General features: G+C 47.5%; 1 protein-coding gene across 1 annotated transcript; it reads right to left on the bottom strand.

Annotated features, from left to right (window-relative positions):
* Window positions 1-2,473: 2,473 nt before the first annotated feature.
* LOC119367119 (transketolase, chloroplastic-like) lies at window positions 2,474-6,321 on the bottom strand. Its single transcript, XM_037632729.1, has 7 exons — window positions 6,014-6,321; window positions 5,109-5,199; window positions 4,905-5,010; window positions 4,526-4,808; window positions 4,282-4,430; window positions 3,748-3,901; window positions 2,474-3,648 (listed from the first exon to the last, which is right to left on the bottom strand). The coding sequence occupies exons 1-7, from the start codon at window positions 6,173-6,175 to the stop codon at window positions 2,692-2,694; spliced, it is 1,902 nt and encodes a 633-aa protein (XP_037488626.1). The 5' UTR covers window positions 6,176-6,321; the 3' UTR covers window positions 2,474-2,691.
* Between the last annotated feature and the right edge of the window lie 14,911 nt (window positions 6,322-21,232).

Genomic DNA, 21,232 nt, shown 5'->3' with positions numbered 1-21,232 from the left:
TTCTTCTTCTTCCTCCTCCTCCTCCTCCTCCTCCTCCTCCTCTCCTCCTCCTCCTCTTCTTCTTTAAATTGTGCATCTGAACGCAGAAAAAAATGCATTGATCAGTACCGCCTTTCAGCCAAAACGTGCGCTAATGCTACACAGAAGTACATATAAAAAATACATTGATCATCAACGATCTTTTTGTATAGAATCTAAGCGTCAATAGGAATCTACCATCGATTTAAGAACCGGCGAAGACTCCTATTGCAGCCACAGATTCTACACATAGAGTTCAATGAAGACCAAATGCTTGGGATGGTTTGAGAAGTACTCCCTCCGTTCCTAAATACTTGTCTTTCTAGGCATTTCAACAAGTGACTACATATGGAGCAAAATGAGTGAATCTACACTCTAAAATATGTCTACATACATCCGTATATAGTAGTCATTTGAAATGTCTAGAAAGACAAATATTTAAGAACGGAGGGAGTAACATACTTAAGGTGGTCAAATTCTTGTTAGGGGAGCGAGGTGGGACTAAAAATAGCGCCTGCCACAACCTATTTAGTACCGGTTCGTGCCACGAACCGGTATTTAAGATGCTGGCATCTGTAGTACCGGTTCGTGGCACGAACCGGTACTAAAGATTCCAAAAGAACCGATACTAAAGGTCACCTCCCGCCAAGTCATTTGAACCGGCACTAATGGAGCATTAGTGCCGGCTCATATGCCAACCGGTACTAATGTTTCACATATTAGGTCCTTTTTCTACTAGTGTGGAACAATGTGGGATAAAACTTTCAGATTTTTTTGTCCAAGAAAAATAGAGAAATTGAGATTTTTTTAATCAAAAAATCTTATTTCTATTATTTATGATGCGCGAAAAAATCTGAAAGTATTTTTCCCACATTCTAGTAAGAATGTTCTGTTGTGCTGAAAAAGTATGAAGTTCATATGTTAAACTATATGAAAGAAACGAAAAAGAGAAATTTACTTGCACAAATCGCGATGCAGAATTGAATGGCTAGATAAAGGGGTGCCCATGAGCCTAAGCTCCATACGATATTTTCCGGCACTACTCCCGCCGCAGGCTCTGCCCCTTCGGCTGGTTCGGGAAAACCGCCTCGGCCAACTTCGGGGAAGACGTCAGGGGCAGCTACACCAAGACGCCGCGCCAGCTCTTCCGGTGCGCCACGCTGCGCCGCCTGCGCCTGGCCAACTGGACGCTTGACCTGCCCTGGAGCGTCGTGGTCGCTGCATCGCTCGAGACGCTCTGCCTGAAGCGGATCATGGCGCCTGCCGCGGTGCTGCAGCAGCTGGTCTCGAGCTGCCCGCACCTCGCCGAACTGACGCTCGAGGAGTGCCCGACCGCCACCACCATCACCGTGTCCAGCGAACGTCTCCGGAGCTTCGCCATGGTCTGCTGCCACAACGCCCGCCGCGTCGTGCTGCGCACCCAGCGCCTGCGATCCCTACGCTACAAGGGCGGCCTCCCTTCGGACACGTTCCTTGACATCCCCAACTATGGCCAAGTGACGGCGCTGACCATCGATATCTGCGAGGACCTCACAAGCAAAGCACCAGTGGAGGTTGCTCCAGTCTTGGAGCTCATCAGCCGGTGCAAGAAGCTGACGTACCTTCGCCTCGAGCTGCGCCCCTCAATGGCCTACTACAGCAGCGAGATCACAGCCATAGCCCGCGACCACTTACCCCAGCTCCGGCACCTGGTCCTCAAGGGGTTCTTGGCCGCCGATCACGTCGTCCGGTCCGTCGCCGTCCTCGTCGCCAGCACCCTACACCTGGAAGCGCTGTCCTCGTTTCCTCTGGGCTCCGAGACATTGAACAAGACATACTACTCTGACGATGAGTACTCAGATTCAGACCCTGAGCCGGAGATCTGTGACAACGATGACGACATGTATGATGATGACTGGATGTTGAGGAGCATGTGGCGATGGGGCATCCCTTGCTCCCGCCATAGCCTCAAAAGGATCAACATCGCCAAGTACACTGGGAATGGGTTCGACAGGATACTTGCAAATTTCCTCTTGTCCAATGGTGCAGCTCTGGAGGAATTCTCAGTCACCTTAGCGGCTCCATTGTCGCCACGCAGGGAGGAGATTGCAATCATGTTCAGATCCTGGCGACATAATCCCAGGACCATAGTAACTTGTAGCTAGACAAGGGTTACACTTTGTTTTTCAGAAACCAACTAGCTAGGAAATATGGCCGGAATGTATATGACACAGAATGCTAGAGGATCAACCGCCTTCCTGAGATTTTTGTCATGTATAAGAATGGGGATTCTTCGACCCTTGTAAAACAAATACAAGAAACAAGACATGGGGACTTTGTTGCCGACAGCAATGGAGTTCAGATTCTGCAATTTAATCGCCGTGCCACAGTAACTTGCAACTTGACGACACAAAATATATATGAGTGTCTTATTTTTTCGCGGGGACACAGTAATTCTATATGAATTGCAGTGGGCACTCCCAGAACTATCTATTACTTAGCTGAGTTGGAAAAACAAACTGGCTTAATTATTAGGGCTGTTAGGCAGACATTGTTATTATTTACACCTCAATAAGCTCCCCGAGCTGTAACAAACCAACCTTGAGACTGCCCTTTATTGATTATTAAAATAGCATATACTAGGATATAGAAGCGAACCTTCATATACATTTGTTGAGCAATGCAACGATCCTTTTACAGTGATTTGGCTGTTGCAATGAGATTCTCTACCGTCAAACCAAGCTCCTTGTATATTTTCCCAGCAGGAGCACTTGAACCGAAGCGGTCAATGCCGACTGCTTTACCCTTCTGTCCGATGTACTTCTCCCATCCCAGTGTGACACCAGCCTCGATGCTAATCCTGGAAGTAACATCGCTTGGTAGGACACTCTGCTTGTATTCCTCAGACTGCTCCTCAAACAATTCCCAGCAAACAAGCGAGACAACCCGTACAGATTTCCCCTCCTTCCTCAGCTGATCTGCGGCTTTTTCCGCGATCTCGAGCTCAGAGCCTGTGCTGATGAGGATGAGGTCAGGTTTGTTGCCTGAGGAATTGTCAGAAATGACATACCCTCCCTTAGCAACGCCTTCAACCGATGTCCCTTCCAACTGTGGGAGCTTCTGCCTAGAGAGTGCAAGGATAGATGGCCTCTTCCTGTTGATAACCGCGATCCTATAAGCCGCAGAAGTCTCGGTTCCATCAGCTGGTCGGAGTATTAATATGCCCGGCATTGCTCGGAGGCTGAATAACTGCTCAACCGGCTGATGTGTCGGCCCATCTTCTCCAAGTCCAATGGAATCATGAGTCATCACAAAGATCACTCCTGATTCAGACAGGGCCGAAAGGCGTATAGGAGCTCTCATGTAGTCGGTGAACACGAAGAATGTCGAACAGTAAGGTATCAGGCCAGGGCTGTGTACAGCAATGCCATTGCAGATGGCGCCCATCGCGTGCTCTCTGACACCAAAGCGGATGTTTCGCTCTTCAGGGGTGTCCTTCTGGAAATCACCAAACATCTTTAGCAATGTCATGTTTGATGATGCAAGATCAGCACTGCCTCCAAGAAATCCGGGTATTACTTTAGCAAGAGCATTCAAGCATTGCTGAGATAGGTTCCTTGTAGCATCAGCAGGACTTTCGGGGGTATATTTCTGCAGAACAAACAAGGGAACAAAGTCAGACTATAACTCATTCTGACACTTGATGAATATTACATAGGTAAGACATTTAAGTTTCAGAGGAGAACTCACCGGAAGAGCATCTTCCCACCCAGCCGGAAGCTTCCCTGATATTATGCTATTTAGCTCGACAGCCTCCTGGTGGTATTTCTTTTCATATTCTGCAAACTTTGCATTCCATTCAGCTTCAAGAGAAGCACCCTCTTCAAGATGATGAGCCCAATGCCTGGAAGGAGTGATTATTTAGTCAAACTTCAGTGCAGAACCAACTAAGTTCAATGCAATACCATATTACTATGCGATAATTTGAAAACTGAAATGTAGAGCCTCTGTTCCAAAAAAAAGGTAAGTCTCCACTGCAGAATAATTGTCAACAAGATTCAGAACTGAGAATTTGCATCATTATACCATAAAATTTGTATGTACCATTTTGAATGTATGTACAATTGAAATGAAAAAACTATGTTCAATATTGTATGATGCATACAACATCTAGAAGAACTGCCTAAGGAACAGCCACATGTTTGAATTTCTTGATAACAGAACAATTTGTTTGCGAGCACTGTGATGCTCTGCAGCTTGAGTTCTACAAGAACTACACTGTACCTTTTCACCTCATCAGGCACATGGAAAGGTTCATGAGCCCAGGAAAGATTTTTTCTGGTTGCCTCAACTTCTTTGGAACCTAAAGCGCTCCCATGGACACTGTGTGTGCTTGCTTTGTTTGGCGATCCATAACCAATTGTAGTTGTCACCTAGATATACAAAACCAGTCCCAGTTGTCATTTGTCTGATAAAACTGTATCAAACTGACAAACAAAAGAAATATTACTGTGAGTCTGATTATCACCTTGATAAGAGTTGGCTTATCTTTGACCTCCTTTGCTTCTTTTATAGCTGCACGGATGTCATCATAGCCAGTGTTTCCATTCTGCACCCAGATAGTATGCCATCCTAGGGCCTCGTATCGGGCAAGCACATCTTCAGTGAAAGCAATAGCCGTACTTCCATCGATTGATATATGATTGTCATCATAGAAGGCAATCAACTTTCCGAGACCCCAGTGACCAGCAAGGGAGGCGGCCTCATTCGCAACACCTTCCATTTGACAACCATCCCCAAGTATAACATACCTATGAGACCATGAAGGAAACAGATTCTGTTAACCATGTCCCTATGCACATTAGGTTGGTAATCACATTTTGTCAGGCAAGTAAATATTAACTTACGTGTAATGGTCCACGACTGTTAAATCAGGCTTGTTGAAACGAGCAGCTAGGTGTTTCTCAGCAAGTGCTAGTCCAACAGCGTTTGCAAAGCCCTGCCCCAGAGGACCTACATAAACATCAGAACAGTTCAGGCAGGCATAGTTTTTTTTTCTTTGTAGTAGAAGCTTTATAATGTTCATTACTGTAGATGTTCAAGAGGCAAACCGGTGGTGACTTCAACACCATCTGTCTCAAAATTTTCTGGATGACCAGGAGTTCTGCTCCCCCACTGCCGGAAGGCTTTCAGGTCATCTATCTGCATCAACAAACAATTACATAGTTCAGTTTTTTTGTGTGTCTTTGTCAGAGTTCAGAAAAATCCATCGTGCACCACCAATCATTTTCCTAACATGCTCACGGTGGGGCGGAGCTTGGGCCAAATCTTTGGAGGGGCAATGGGCTAAGGAGGGGCAAAACTATGAGATTTAGCCTGTTTTTACTGAAAATACAACACAAAAACTAACAAGTAGTAGGTGATTTTTTTTCTTGGGCTGGGGGGGCCACCGCCCAGGTTGGCCCCCATGAAGCTCCGCCACGCAGCTCACCCAACAAGAATTTGCTCAGTTACTAAAAGAGAAGAGTAACCAGATGTTCTCAAAACATGATTTTCCAATCACCCTAAGAATTACAGAGTTATGAATTTACTTCAGAATTCGACATGTACATGTATACTGAAAGGCTATAATCGCAGAATACGGTGATCTCTTTACAGATTTGGTCATGAATTTAAAGCTGAAATTGCAACTTCTATCTTACAATTGATATGAAATAACTTCAGAGTTCAGACTTCTTTTTATTTGCGGGTGCAGAGTTGAGACTTTTGACATAGCATAGCACACATACAGAGTTTGGCATCGCACAAATACAGGGTTGTTCTGGCAATCGAGCAAAATGTGTACCGTGACGCCTTGGTCTCAACTTCAAAAATTAGTCAAACAGTATGTGGGTCGTGTGATATGAAACAACTTCAGATAGTTCAGACTTCTGGCATAGCACACAGCACATAGAGAGTCATAGCACAAATACAGAGTTCCTCTGACAATCAGCCACCAAAATGTGAGAGAGTAGACCGTGACGCCTTGGTATCCGGCGAGGTGGAGCAGCGCGTAGTGGAGCATGCAGCCGTGGCCGGCGGAGAGCACCAAGCGGTCGCGGTCGAACCAGGCGTGGTTGGCCGGGTTGAAGCGGAGGAACTCGTCGAAGAGGACGTGGCCCAGCGGCGCGCAGCCCATGGGGAGCCCCGGGTGGCCGGACTTGGCCTTCTCCACGGCGTCCACGGCCAGGAATCGGATGGTGTTCACCGACCGCTCCACCAGCTCGGCCGCCGCCGGCTGGGCGCGGACCACCCATCGGCCGCCAGCGCCAGGGCCGACCCGGGCGCGAGCGAGGAGGAAGCCGCCACGGCCGCCGAACGCCAAAGCCGCCGGCGTGCAAGCGGGCGAGGTGGGAGCGGGAGTGGGCGTCGGCGTCGCCATGGCTGGGGCTGCGAGCTTAATTAGCACGCACGCGTGGCTTGCTGGTGTTGCGAGGAGTGTCCGCAGCGGTGGCGGTGCGGCGGCTGGTCAAGGCAGTGTTGAACTGGGCTGGTGGTGCTGCCACGTGCGACCTCCACGTCGCCGGCCGATCCTTCCTGAAGCAATCCACGTCTCCGGGAAACGAGGTCCACCGTGATCGTGTGCGTGTACACTTTTTGCGCCTACTTTTTCTTCTAGTCCGTGCTGCATCGCGATGGAATCTTTTTTTTTTCTGAATGATGTCTTTGTGTGATCAGGGAAGCATCATTTTCTTCAAGAAAACCTTTTCTTTTATCTTCTATCTTTACATGCCAGATATATCATAAATAACAAAATAAACATCCATAGACCGAAGGTTTCGTTTTAGATCACCAAAAGTGACAGATCAGCCTCCCCCGACCCCCGCGCCGCCCCTCCAGGGCGTCTCGGGGGCGAAACCCTAGATCGCGGTAGAGTCCTCCCCCTCCCGTCTCCCACCCCCTCGCCGCCGCCTGAGGTCGCCGCCGGGCAAGCCCGGGGCGCCGCCGAGGAAGGTGGCGGCGGGGCATCTGCTGCTCTGCTTTTCGCTGGGAGCCACGGGATCTGGGGCGGCGGCCTCGGTCGGAGTGGTGTCACCGACTCTGCGGCGAGCGGTGGCGCGGGCGTGGTGGCGGTGTCCCTGGCCGTAAGGACGGCGGGGATCCGTTGGGCGTGGACCTAGCGCGGTCCTGGCGGCCGGCGGCACTAGATCTGGCGTTCCCTGCTTTCCCCGACGCGGTGCGACCCCTCCCCTCCGGGCCTGGCTCGGCGTTCTTCTTCGATCTTCGGCCTCCGCTGCGGGTGGGGTGGTGGTGTGGAGACAAACCAGGAGAAATACATGGCCGGCCATGGCTGGCAGCGACGGCGGCGGCGCCCGAGGGCACCGTTCTTCCTCCTTGGAGGTGTTTGTCAGGTCTGACTCCCTCCATCCGCCCTCCTCTAGCCTCCCGGGTGAAAGCCCTAACCTCGGTGGGCGGCGGCGGCGCTCTCGGCGTCGTACTCCTTCTTGAAGGCGCCGCCTTTGGGAGCTGTTTGGTTGGTGTGCGCTGTTGGGGTGCTTTCGGCGACGTCAGTGGTGTGTCTTCTTCGTCCAAGCTTGGTGCTATCCCTCCTCTGCAGCCGGGCCATGGGCAATTCTGCTTGTGGGAAGCTTTGGCGGCTCGTCGGGAGTGCGGGGATCCTCTCTATGTGGCCATCCTCCGGCGACAACCATTCTAGTTCTAGGTGGAGCATTCTATCTTCCGACGGTGCGGCGCCTTTCGAGCCAGGCGAGGAGGTTGTGGCCTTCTTCGGAGATGGAATAGGACGGTTGTGCCGCGCCGGGGTCCATAGCTGTTTGGTGACCACACTCCCTGTGATGCCGGTCATCCCCTTCTCCTTGGTGCCAGCTTGGTCTAGCTCCCTGGTGCTTCGTTCTCGGAGGAGGGCCTCGATATCTGCAGTTGCGTGCTTATCTGTTTTATCTTCTAGCTTGTAGCTTTGAGGCTAGTTAGCTGCTTTCCAACGTCTATGTATCTTACCGTGTTGTTTTTCTTTCTTTGGTTCTTGTGATCTGTAATCCTGGCCGGTTGATGGCTTTGTTAATTCAAAGCCGGGCTAGGCTCGAGCCCCATCTCGGGCTCGGTTGATGCCTTTTCTCTATAAAAAAACATCCATAGACCACCTAACGACCACTACAAACATTGAAATGAGCTGAAGACACATCACCGTCACATCTTCTCTTTCACTAGCAGGACCAAGTTTTTTTATTTACTTCAAAGGCGGGTGAGCTTATTGTAATAGATGCCTCATAGGATCAACACACTAGAATAACAACCATCGCCAATGAAAAGAGATGTATATCAGAAAGATCCACACGAACAAAGATTGGATCAACGGATCGCAAGATCTGTCGGATACACGCCTCCACACACATTCCAACGAAAATACACAATACAAATGCAAATGATTTCTCCTTATGTTCATGGTTTTGCTTATGTTTCTGTTTACATATACTTTCTCATGAATTTTAGTACTCTAACATCTGAGGTGAAGCTTAGCAAAACTTTATAGTTGTTTTGTTAAATTCTTACTTTTCACTAGTCATTTATGCTACACGACTATGGATGTTTTTTAACCAATAAAAGCACTTAGATCTATTAAGTAAATTACTACTCGAGAGAACAAATAAAATTACATCACAAACCATGGGGCGATCTTCTTCTTCCTCCCAAACGGGCTGGTTGCATGCTGATCCATCATGGGAGCCAACCTAAAGTTGGTGCGGATGGAAAGTCATCAAGATCACAGTCCTGTCGGACCAACACCACGAAAAAGAAGTCATCATAACTGGAAGTGACACAAATTCAAGAGCCAACCTTCCATTATAACTCACAGGCATATTGCCGCTACCCGAGGATGGAGCAACGTGAGGGGGACTCTAACTCACCGGCAGATTGTAGTGGAAAATTGTCAGCATAGGTGTGTCGACATACCATGGAAACCCGCCTCATCGTCTAGAAAGGACGATAGGAATATATGCCCGTGAGCCATCGACGCCACCATCAAAATGGGAAAACTGAAGGCAAACTTATTAAGAGGTTGCCATCGTTGCAACCATCAACTATACTTCACTGTGGAAACCTAAACCTAACCTCTCTACGAGTTGGCACCGAGGTTCTTGGCACCTCATACACCAAAGAGGAAGATAGAGGAGGGAATCCCAAAAATTCACTGTGAATGGTGGTACATGGTGGGAAATGGCTGTTCGTCCTAATCACCTATTAACGAAAAAAAGGGAGAAAATAAACTCGTTTCCATGATGGACGAATAACCACTTATTAATAGCAGTTAGTTTTGACGACTCTCAGATATAATTTGGGATGTCACAGGGACAAAAACACATACATGAATACAACTTGCAACCTCCGTGTTTCCATTTCCGGAATGTGATAATAAAACAACTTATGAAAATACTGTAGTACAATACCATAACTCACGACTAATATAATAGTATGATATAGTACTTTCAGCGCCGCCATTTGGCGATAGCAAAGTATAGGTGAATAGAGAAATGGCAACTTATTTTTTTCATAATAAAATTTATTTAAAGATATTTAGGGCAAGTAATAATAATTTGATTAGGCCACGGTGATATTGACGGGCCGATCAAAGATCTAGCTAAATGGGATGGATGTCGTGGGCTGGGCCTTGTGGCGGCTATGTTCGTGGGCCTTCTTCTCCAACATTTGGATTTTTTGTGGGAGCGCGCACACGTAGTCCTGCGTCAGGCTGGACGGAGCGAGCGGGCTTTTTGGCCCGCTCGTGGCCCGTTGTAGACCGGATCGATCGGTCCTGGCCCGTTGAAGAAATTGGCCAGTCCGGTCCCTAAATTTCAGCCCGAAATTTACTCGGTCCGGTCCGGTCTTTAACCGGTCCGACCGAGCGGACCGAAGCTGCAGATCGTTCCTCGGCGTCGCAGCCGCCGGCGACGCACTGGCCATGCCCCGCCCCGTCGTTGTTCACCAGAATAAGTGTAATTTCGTCAATTGAAGAGATAGGGGCAAGAGGTAGGAGACTATGGTCACGGGCTGAAGTTTCTTTCCTATTATTCAGTCCAACAGAAAAGAGAAACGGGATTAGATCCGATAATCACGGCACCATCCCACGACTAACTCCACGCTGCCGTTTCCTTTTATTCCACAATGTTGTTTTCTTTTATTCTTTTTTTTTTGCGGGCAAATCAGAGAGCTTTATTCAAATAAACGCATTCCCCGGACAGTCAGCCAAGAGGCTGGTCATAAGGAAGCTAGGAGTTTCCTCCAGCCAGCAATCCGTAACATTCAATGTGCATGCATGTTTTGCACAGAGATGCGCAGGAAAATTTGCCGACCGGTTTACATGTTGAACATCAAAAAGAACAAAACTATCACTAAGCTCTCCTATTTCTAGCAGGATCGGAGCCACAACGGAGCGAGAGTTGTGGCGGGTTTTCCAGAGCATCACCAGCTCCAGGCAATCCACTTCCATCATCACATGCGAGAATCCTCTTAAGGCAGCAAAAAGAACTCCATCTCGCAGCGAAAAGGCTTCTATGATCAGGGGATCCGAGATCCCTGTGTACGGCTTGCACCATGCGCCGAGAAGAGCAGCGGCCGAGCGAGCCACCCCTCCCGCTCCCCCTCGACCATCATCAAAGTTGAGCGCACCATCCTTGGTGATTTTGATCACGTCCCCTTCAGGTGGCCTCCACCCAAAACCTGGCAGAATCTGAGCTGCCTTGCGTGGGAGATTAAGGAGAGCAATGGCCTCCTTGACTGAACGAGTGGTGGCTACTGGGTCACGTCCTTCTTCCCCATGCTTGATGCGGTTTCGGGAGTGCCAGATCGACCACATGATTGTTGTAATCTTTGCTCGATCGTCATCAGAAAACCTGGCGTCACAAATGATGTCTCGCGCCCACGAAGCTGGATGGAGGCGCGGAAGCTGAAGACCGAACCATGTGTACGCCTCCTCCCAAAAACGACGAGCATGCACACAATGTATCAATGCATGCTTTAAATCCTCACTCATTGCCATGCATACCTTGCATCGATCAATGACTGCGATATGGCGGTGTTTGAGCGTGCTTTCATCTGGGAGAATGCCACGGAGGACTCTCCACCAAAAAACTCACACTTTGGGAATTACATTGAGCTTCCATAAGGCCTTCCACAACTGTTGATCATTCCTTGAGGTTCCGGTATCCGCCCCTTCCTCTCGAGCAAGCCGCTCATTGCGAGTCATGAGAGCACGGTACGCCGTCTTCACAGTGTAGTTGCCAGATTTTTCAAAAGCCCAAGCAAACGAATCCTCCCCGCCTCCCCTCTGGATAGGGATATTAAGAACAGCATCAGCGTCCGGGGCAATGAGGATTTCTCTAACCACATCTTGCCTCCAGGACCAATTCTCAGAGTCAATAAGTTCAGAAACTCTCTCGATATTGGTATTCGGAGGCCTTGAGATTGGACGCATGGAGATAGTACCAGGTATCCAGCTTTGGTTCCACACAGAAATAGTACTTCCATCACCCAGTCTTGCGATCAACCCAACATTTAAGGCTTCTCTTCCCGCGACGATAGCCTTCCAGGTGGCCGATGCTGATTTAGGGACCGAAGCTTGCATAAAGTCAGTTTCTGGAAAGTACCGTCCTTTCAAAACCCTTGCACACAAGGAGTTGGGATTCGTCATAAAACGCCATCCATGTTTACCGAGCATAGCAAGATTGAACAGACGTAGGTCTCTAAAACCCATACCACCCATGCACTTTGGCTTAGTCATCTCCTCCCAGGATAGCCAATGCATTGCCTTCTTATCCAAAGAGCTGCTCCAAAAAAATTCGCCATAGGGGAGGTCAGACTCTTGTAAACCTTTTTTGTAAACAGAAAGGTACTCATCGGGTAGGTAGGGATCGCCTGAGCTGTTGACTTGATAAGCGTTTCACGCCCAGCGCATGCAAGCAATTTTTCCGACCACCCATTCATATACCCGCGGGCTCTTTCACCGATATGATCAAATGTTCCACTTGTAATACGCCCCACAGCCGTTGGCAGCCCGAGGTATTTCTCATTGAAAGCTTCCACTTGGATATTCAGGACAGCTTTCATGGCTTCCCTCACATGATCAGGAGTATTAGTGCTGAAGTAGATGGAACTCTTTTCCCGGTTAACTCGCTGACCAGAAGCATCACCGTAGATCCTCAAAATATCATTAAGCCTGAGAGCACTGTGATCCTTGGCCTCAATAAAGATAAGGCTGTCATCTGCGAAGAGCAAATGAGAGACCCACGGTGATCTATAGCTTACTCTCAATCCTCTGTCAATAATTCCTCCATTGTAATATTTCAATAAGGAGGAGAAACCTTCCGCACATAGAAGGAATAGATACAGCGAGGCAGGGTCACCTTGGCGGAGCCCCCTTGAGGGGGTGAAGAACGGCAAAAGTTCACCGTTTACACGCACCGAAAACCTCACTGAAGATACACACTTCATTATCAGCCTGACAAAAACAATACTGAACCCCAGCTTGGACAGAATTGCTTCGAGAAAATGCCACTCGACACGGTCATAAGCTTTCATCATATCAAGCTTGATTGCACAAGAAAAATTATTTCCCTTCTTTCTTCTACGCATTGTGTGCACACTCTCATATGCCACAAGCACGTTATCAGTTATAAGACGACTTGGCACGAAAGCACTTTGTTCCTCGCTGATAATCTCTTCCATAAAACCTCGCAGCCGATTTGTAATTGCCTTACTCGCAATCTTATACAAGACAGAACATAAAGCAATTGGACGATACTGAGTAATGGACTGGGGATGCTTTACCTTGGGAATTAAGGTAATGGAAGTATCATTCAGTCCCGGGCCTAGCTCCCCGCCATTAAGGAAATCCAAAACTGCATTAGTAACTTCTCCACCAAGGAGGTCCCAATGCCTTTGGTAAAACCCCGCAGTAAACCCATCCACACCGGGAGCTTTTGAAGGAGCCATCTGGAAGAGCGCAGTTTTGACCTCCTCCGCAGTGTAGGGTTTAGTAAGCTCCATGTTCATCGCGTCTGAGATTTTGGACGGAACATGAGCTAGTAGTTCGCTTGGATCATGAAAACCGTCAGACTTGTACAGGTTCTGATAGAACCGCTGAACTTCGTCCTTGTCATCACTCTCATCCGCGCAGACCGATCCGTCAGATCGCCTGAGACCCTGAATCTTGTTCATTCTCTGTCGTTGCCTGGCTTGGGCCTGAAAATACTTGGTATTACGGTCCCCTTCCCGTAACCAAGGCACTCGAGATCGCTGTCGGTACCACACCTCCTCTAGGTGCAGTGCCTCCTTTAATTTCTTAACTGTAGCTTGCTCCTCATCCGGAGGGCCACGCCCAATAGACAGGGATCGAAGCCTGTCAAGCTTTTTCTGGAGTTGTCTGACACGCCTGGTCAGACACCCAAACTCCCTGGATCCCCATGATTCCAGAGTTACTTGCAATTCACCTAGTGCCGAAGAAATGCCTTGCAGCCCCGGGCCATGTTGTATTCCCCGCCAGGCTTCAGACACAAGCCGTTCATAGTCCGAGTGAGACTGCTAGACATTTTCATACCTGAAGTGCTTCTTGGCCCTAGATCGCGGCTCGAAAGTCTCTTTTATTTCTGCAACAACAAAGCAGTGATCGGACTCCACCGAAGAGAGATGACGAACCCTGATGTACTGAAACTGTTGCCGGAAATTTTCATTAGCAAAGGCTCGGTCCAACCTTGCTTTTACATTATCCACTCCAGACTGGCGATTATCCCATGTGTAAGCCGTGCCCGACCAGCCCAAGTCCTGAAGAGAGACATCCTCCGTAGCTTCCCGAAAGGCCCGCATTTGTCGCTCCGGGCGGGCAGCCCGGCTAAAATGTTCATTTGAGTATAGCGTCTTGTTAAAATCACCCATGCACAGCCATGCATTGTGAGGGATAGAGTGCAATGAACGTAAGAACCGCCAGCTGTGGTGTCTTTCATCCGCTCGCGGTGCTCCATAGAACCCTGTAAACCTCCAGGGTGGAGAATTCAGTAGGTTATGAGTAACCAAGACATCGATGTGGCATTGACTGTAGTTTTTGAGCTCAACAGACACATCACGTGACCAGAAAAGACCAATGCCGCCACTAAGGCCCGCACTGTCTACCGCAAAACTACCAGCAAAACCCAAATTGTTATGCAAGTCCTCTACTCTTTTTGCTCTGATTTTCGTTTCCATAACAAAGAGTAGGGCGGGGCCTTCCAACTTCACAATACTGCGAAGTTCACGAACTGCCTCGGGGTTCCCAACCCCCCGGCAGTTCCAGCTAATGCAACTCATTGGGACTGGCAGGACCGCGACGCGGTCTCTGCCGAGTTTTCAGGTGTGGGTTTCTTCTTTTTTGCGTCCCTAGTGAAGTCCTCTCCATCCCCATGGCCTGTTGATGCTGTATCAGTTTTAGCCAGAATATTACCATCAACATCCACTTCTGCACCCCCATCAGTCAGCAGCAGGGTGGTCTTCGCCACCGGCTTGTAAACTTGATTCGGAGCATCCTTGCGTTTCTGTTGCTGCCTGTTCTTGACTGGGGAGTTCACCTCCTCTCCCATGTCTCTTTTGTTACTAGAGTTCCTAGTAGCCTGCTTGCTGCTTGCCCCCGCATGATCTTTGGAGGAATTTTCTGACGACTGCGACTTGCGGTAATCTTCAGGCGCCCGCAGCGTCGATCCAAAGGGAAGCTCGCCCTTCTCATCTCGCGATCCTGGTGTTGGACAGTACGGATCCGAGTGTCCCAATCTACCACAAGAGAAACAGAAATATGGCACCTGTTCATATTGTATGTCGTACATGTCCACTTTCTTCCTCCTGGCAGAATCAATGAGAATCCATCTCCGCAGCGGCTTCTCAACCTCAATGGTAATCCGTGCTCTCAGAAAACCACCATTGTGATCGAAGCTAATTGACTGGGCGTGTTTATCCATTTGTTTAGCGATCAGTGCCCACCACGATTCATCCCTTAAATTAAAGGGTAAGTTCACTACTCTGGCCCAGATTTGGAGCTTGTCAAACTTAACCTCATCCGGTCGCATATGTTCTTCAAATTCAGCCAACACCATGGCATGCTTGTTAATATGCCATGGCGATCCACCCCAAACGCGATCACGATCGCGTTGTGTTTCAAACTCAGCCACAAACATGTTAAAGCCCACAGATCTGAACTTCAACCCCCTCGGGTTGCCCCAGGCCGGCCGTAAGGCGTTGGTGATGGTCTGTATATAGAGTAGGTTACGGTGCAGAATCTTGCCAGCCACCAGCCACCTCGCCGACGTTCCCTCGACGCGATCATCGAGCACCAAAGGAGTTGCCTCTTGCTCAGAGATGTCAAGTTTACCCAGGGCCTCCTCCAGCTTCTTCCGTGCCGCGCGATCCGCACGGGCTGCGCCGTCTCCACCCCCGCTCGCCGCTACACCAGGAGTAGCCATCGCAGCGGATAGGATCTCACCTCCGTCGACAGATCTCCGGGCGAAAGTCGGGTTCCACGGTCAAAACCCTAATCGCCACCAGCGCCGCCAGAGGGTTTTAGGGTTTCGGGGAAAAAGCCTGTCCCACGGAGATTCGCACGATGCACGTGCATTGGCTTTATTCAATCCAACAGAAAACACAAGGAAATCCCTATTCCTACGTAAAAGGCTTACCAAATCTGTATGTGCAATCACGATTCAGTTTCGTCAGTATCTTCAGTATTTTCAGAATCTTCAGTATTTTCAGCAGCGGCAGACCCTGATGAAGAAGCCCCCCAAAACACGGTGGTGATCGTGGGTCGTCGCTGCCCCACCCGCACAGAGAAAATCATGGGACGTTACTTACTTTCTTTCTTTTCGTTGATCAGATAATAAAAATAACCAGAAAAACGAGGTTTGATCCGTCAATTACGGCGTCATCCCACGACTAACCCCACGTAAAACTTGATCCTCTAATCACGGCCAGGACAGTACGCACAAAATCGTTGACTCATGCACGCGTTAAATTGCTTGCATGTAGCGGAAAAACTGCTAAAGAACATACGTGCGCATGCAACAATCGCGGCCCGGCCAGCGCCACCGCGTCCCGTTGCTGCCATGTGTGAACCGTCGTCGTTCTCGACCGTGTCCAGGAGCTCGCAGGAGTCGCCTCTCGCGGCTGCCATGGTCATGACCTCGCCGCCGCCGGTCCTTTCGGTCCGGCCCGAGCCTTACCTCCGCCGGTCCGGTCCAGGAAAAGAAGACCGCCGCTCTTCTCGGTCCGGTCCGGTCCGGTCCGCCGCCGGCTGGTCCAAACGGTGGCTCGGTCAGGGACCGGACCGGCCCGGACCGTGTCCACCCTGAGTCCTGCGCACGCCTCCCTCGTCGGAGAGCCCGGCGGCCACCAGCTCCTCCACTCCCCACTGCTTTATCAGGTGCTCCAAAATGCCACAGTAGTCAGAGGCCGTGTAAATGCCGGCCTGGTGCGTCACAGCTCCGTAGTGCGCGAAGAGGTCACCGTCGCGGCCGTCGGTCATGAGGGATGCCGGCATGACGATCCGACGGCGCATCATGTAGGCGAGCGCACGCACCGTGCCGCCGGCCACTCCCACAACACAGTCGCGGATGGCCTCGGGCCAGTGGCCGGAGCTCATCGGCGCCCAGACTGATGGGATGCAACCACCACGCCGTGCCACTGTTCGCCGGCAACGGCAGCAACCGGCCACACCAGGACCACGGGCGTGCGCCTTCTAGGCCGCGGGTTGGCGCTGATGGTCGCACTGAACTCACCCTGACCAGGGTCCCCGCTGCTGCGCCGCCGGCGAGCAACCCCTGCCGTGCTCCTGACACAAGCGGACTCGCAAGCCTGAGCCTGAAGCGCAAAGTGAGCGATTAGTGCTTTCTGCAAAAAGTTTACTGTAAACGCCATGGCCTTTGCAAATAATTAGGGATCAGGCCGTTTTCTGCAAACCTAGCCTTAATTATAGTGGTTTTTTGCTTTTAGCTCTACGTACCGGCAAGTGATGGTGATCAGCTGGAGGCCCGTACCATTCCTTGTTCTTGTCCATGGCCTTGCTGGTGGATGTTTGAGGAGCCACGAGGACGCCATATCGCGCTCTCTTCTACCAAGGTGAAAGCGGAGTACATCTTCTTTTGCGTGGTTGGCACATATTTATAGAGCAGCTAGCTTCACTCCTCCATTAGTAAGGGCCGGGAGTAAGGCAATACGCATGGAAATTCTATGGAGCGTACATCCGCGTCATGCTCACATTATCGCATTAATTTGCTAAATTCAAAAAGGAATGGCTACATGACTTTTATATTTGGGTCGGTCAACCGTTTCAGACCGTTGGATGAAGATCCTACGGTTTCTAACCCTCCTTCTTCCTCAGCAGACCGCCGCATGGGCCGCCAGCCGAACCGCCAACCCCCGCCACCTGCGGCCGGCGGCGCTCTCGCGGCAGATAAGGGGGCCGAACTCTCAAAAATTGACTGACCCCAATTTAAAATTCAGTCGACTGTCATTTATCTAATGTGATTCAAAAAATGATTTATGGACCAGCTTCACACTAAGAGTCAAGCGCCGAGAATAACCATTTAAATTGACAAACAAACTTTTCTTGGTACTCCCTCCGATCCATATCAATTAACGCTACTTTAGTATAACTTTGTATTAAAGTTGACCTGAGGTAGCGTTAGTTAATTTGAATCGGAGACTGCATTTTGTATACGTCTCTGAATTTTGTGTGCGATTGTGTACCAGCATTAGAAGGGGCAAAATGAGTGAAAGATTCTTCCAGTTTGGGATAGCAGTTCTACCAGTGGGCTGGAGATACTCCCTCCGTTTCAGTTTACAAGTCCTGCGCGTATATTTAAGTTGCCAATTTTATTATCCTAATATAAAATATATAACACAAAAATTATAACGTTTAAAAATAGAACATCTGAAGTTTATATTGGTATATTTTTGGTAATATATGACTTGTATTAGTTTGGTCAAATTGATGAATTAGGGGTATGCACACGCCCTGTAAACTGAGAGAGAAGGAGTATATTGTTTGAAAACTTATCTTTAAACTTGCCTTGAATTTATCTACAACTGAAATTATCTAACCAAAAGAGAAAAAAATTGTTGCCGCCAAAGCTTCCAAAGTATTTTAAATCCCGGTTGCATATGCAATGCAATTATGCATAGTTCACATAAGTGATTCTTGGTTGCACGGCACATATGGGTTGATTGAGAATATCTGCTAGGATTAATGTGGACCAGTATTAGACTTGGCACCCACATTATTGCGCCATGTGCATGCAAGCCGACATGCCGGGAAGGAAATATTTGCTAATTAAACTCTCTATTAGGTCTGCATATCGATCATGGCCCGAAGTGGTCAAATGCATGGGCGAACCAGTGTGCCGCTCAAGCCAGAATGAAAACTATTCACCAAAATATGGGCAACGCTGCCGGTCCAATTCGGCAAATAGTTGGCTGAAAATATATTGGGCATGTCTCTCCATGTTCAGTTTGGAAGTATATCACAATCAACATAATTATGATCACAAGACTTGTTCTCCTCCCCACAATAAGGAAATGAATATTGAATAGTTATATAGGGCAGGGGTTCCCGAGGAATCTAAAACTTCATGTTATGAGATCGCTTGCTTCTTGCTCAACAGATTTCGTTGTTACTATTTAGTAACCTTTCCTGTTACCCAGTAAAGCCACTTTTAAGATGGAATTCGATAACTTGCGGTTATTGCAATTTTGACGGTGTACCCAGGTGAGTTTTTCTCCGACCAAAATTCCGGTAACAACCAGAAACCAAAAAATTCAGTGGTCCCCCGAAAAATTTGTTACCACCCAATTCTTTCGAAATTAAATGACAGAAATTGTGTTAAATATGCTTTTATGCATACATTACACATGAAATCATTTTACCCAGTTGTAGGGTGTGCAACCTGCCAGCGTCACGTCGCAATTTTAATTCTCTCCACTACGAAATAAAGTTTATGCTTTATTCAACGCTTTAAAAATATATAGATTTAGGTACCCGCAGCAATGAGTCAAACTAGTGATCTTCCATAGGTAAGGAAGCCAGCTTGGCCAATTTAATCGGAAGCGCTTCGTGTATGCATTATGTTAAACTAAGTACATTTAGACGTACGAAATATTTGAATTCAAAATTCATTTCGAAATTTCAGGCGAAAAAGCCGGATTTGTCGAATTTTTTTGAAAACCGGATTTCCTGGACCCTCCCCCAAAAAATTTTTGAATCAAAAAATGTAACCTTGGTCCCAGTAATGAATCTTGGTAACCGACCAATTACCACCCATGAGTCCCTGACTACCACTATAGAAATTATATCCATGCAACATGCGATCAAGATAAGTTGTGTTATTTTTCTCATTCTCTGTTAGTCAAGAGAAATCCTGAAGTGCTGTTTTCCCACAACAGATTCTCTTGATCTTAGAACTGTTGATAGATTTATACAAAGGTATGGGTTAGACAAGTAGATCAACGCAGGACCCAGGACTACGCATGTAGCACCACATACAAGCTTCCATCTGAGTTAATTCCTCCTTGTCACTGTTCATCAGTCCTTCGGCATATTGATCAACGCCGCACCTTTTTTTTCTTGGAAAATATAATTGATCTGCCCCACCGACGTGGTGACGTGTGCTCCTCTTCATGGTCATCAGGACAAATAGCAATTAAGAAGCAATTTATTGTAGACGTGGCCTGATTGACATGTTTGAACATATTTATCTTTTTGTGAACTGGATATTTCATCGCTTGACATAGTATGTACAATCGTATTTGCGCAGCAGCTCAATCTCTGCTGCTCGAGTCGTACTACATATTTGGCATATCTTTAAATTCAGTATACTCCCTAAGTTAAACATCTTTCATTCGATTGAGATATCTATTTTTGGATTTGGTCATGCTTTTGACTGGGTCAACAAATCGACACTAGTCAGCCTATCAAAAGACATTAGTCCGGCGCATGCTCTTAGGCTGGTCATAGTGGGAAGTAAATTAGACTAGTAACATGCATATGTTACTAGTATTTTCTTTGTTTTTATTTACTCTGCATATTATAGTTGACTAAAGTCAAACTTCATAAAGTTTAATCGAGTTTATAGAAAATAATATGAATATTTATCATAAAAAATCTATATGATGTGAAAGTACATTTAATAATGAATCTAATAATATTGATTGGTTATTGTATATGTTAATATTTTTGCCCATAAACTTTATCAAACTTTACTAAGTTTGACTTTGAAGATAATACGCGGAGTAAATAAAAACGTAGGGAGTATATGTTACTACTTCTATAGTGGTTAGTGACATATGTGTAGTGTCATACGCCGCTTCATTTATTACTTTATAGACTCATTTTGCACTGGAACCGCTATGTGATGGTAACATATTATGTTACTTTATTTGTCTCTCTCCTTATTAATAACTTTATGAAGTTATATGGGCTATGTGATGTGGAATTATATAGGCGACTCCTAGTCTCTCTCCTTATTAATAACATATTATAGACTCTATGTCCACAACACCAACATATACAACTTTAGGGGAATTATATGGGCTACAAGAGTTGTCATAGGCATTATTGCACCATGTGCTTGTTAAGCCGACGTGCCGTGAAGAAAACAGTTCAACTGCTATATGCATATAGATGTTTGAGGAGCCATGAACATGCCATATATCACTATGTTCTATCGAGATGAAGTGGAGTAATATCTTCTTTTGCGTGACAGCGTGAGAGGACAAGGAGTACTATATCTTCTTTTCCGTGAGAAACAAACATTTGCTAAAGTCTCTGTCTGGTTTCTATAAGTTTGTTTGTCAATTTAAATGGTTATTGAACTACCGAGAATAGCCATTTAAATTGTCAAACTTTTCTTCGTCCTACTTTCTTGTATATGTGCCTGGATTGTGTGTGTGATTGTGTACCAGCACTAAAAAGGGCAAAAGGAATTAAAGATTCTTTCAGTTTAGGATATCAGTTCTGCCATTAGGCTGGAAAAGATATTGTTTAATCTTACCAAAGTTTGATGACTGTGACTAGGATTTAATTTTTCTTTGAACTTACCTTGAATTTATGTACTACCAAAATTATCTAACCAAATAAAAAAATGTTGCCCGCAAAATTTTCCTAAGTTCCAATGAAATTTTGAACACCGGTTACCTATGAATCCTGGTTGCATATATACATTAGTAGAAAACA

Source organism: Triticum dicoccoides, chromosome 2B, assembly GCF_002162155.2.
Source record: "Triticum dicoccoides isolate Atlit2015 ecotype Zavitan chromosome 2B, WEW_v2.0, whole genome shotgun sequence".
Taxonomy (NCBI): domain Eukaryota; kingdom Viridiplantae; phylum Streptophyta; class Magnoliopsida; order Poales; family Poaceae; genus Triticum; species Triticum dicoccoides.
This window is presented reverse-complemented; position numbering and strand designations above follow the sequence as displayed.

Coding starts and splice junctions, on each gene's coding strand:
- LOC119367119 (XM_037632729.1), bottom strand. CDS start 6,175: ATGGGCTGCGCGCCGCTGGGCCACGTCCTCTTCGACGAGTTCCTCCGC. Junction 5,011..5,108: donor TGGTGTTGAAGTCACCACCG/GTTTGCCTCTTG, acceptor ATGTTTATGTAG/GTCCTCTGGGGCAGGGCTTT. Junction 4,809..4,904: donor ACAGTCGTGGACCATTACAC/GTAAGTTAATAT, acceptor ATGGTCTCATAG/GTATGTTATACTTGGGGATG.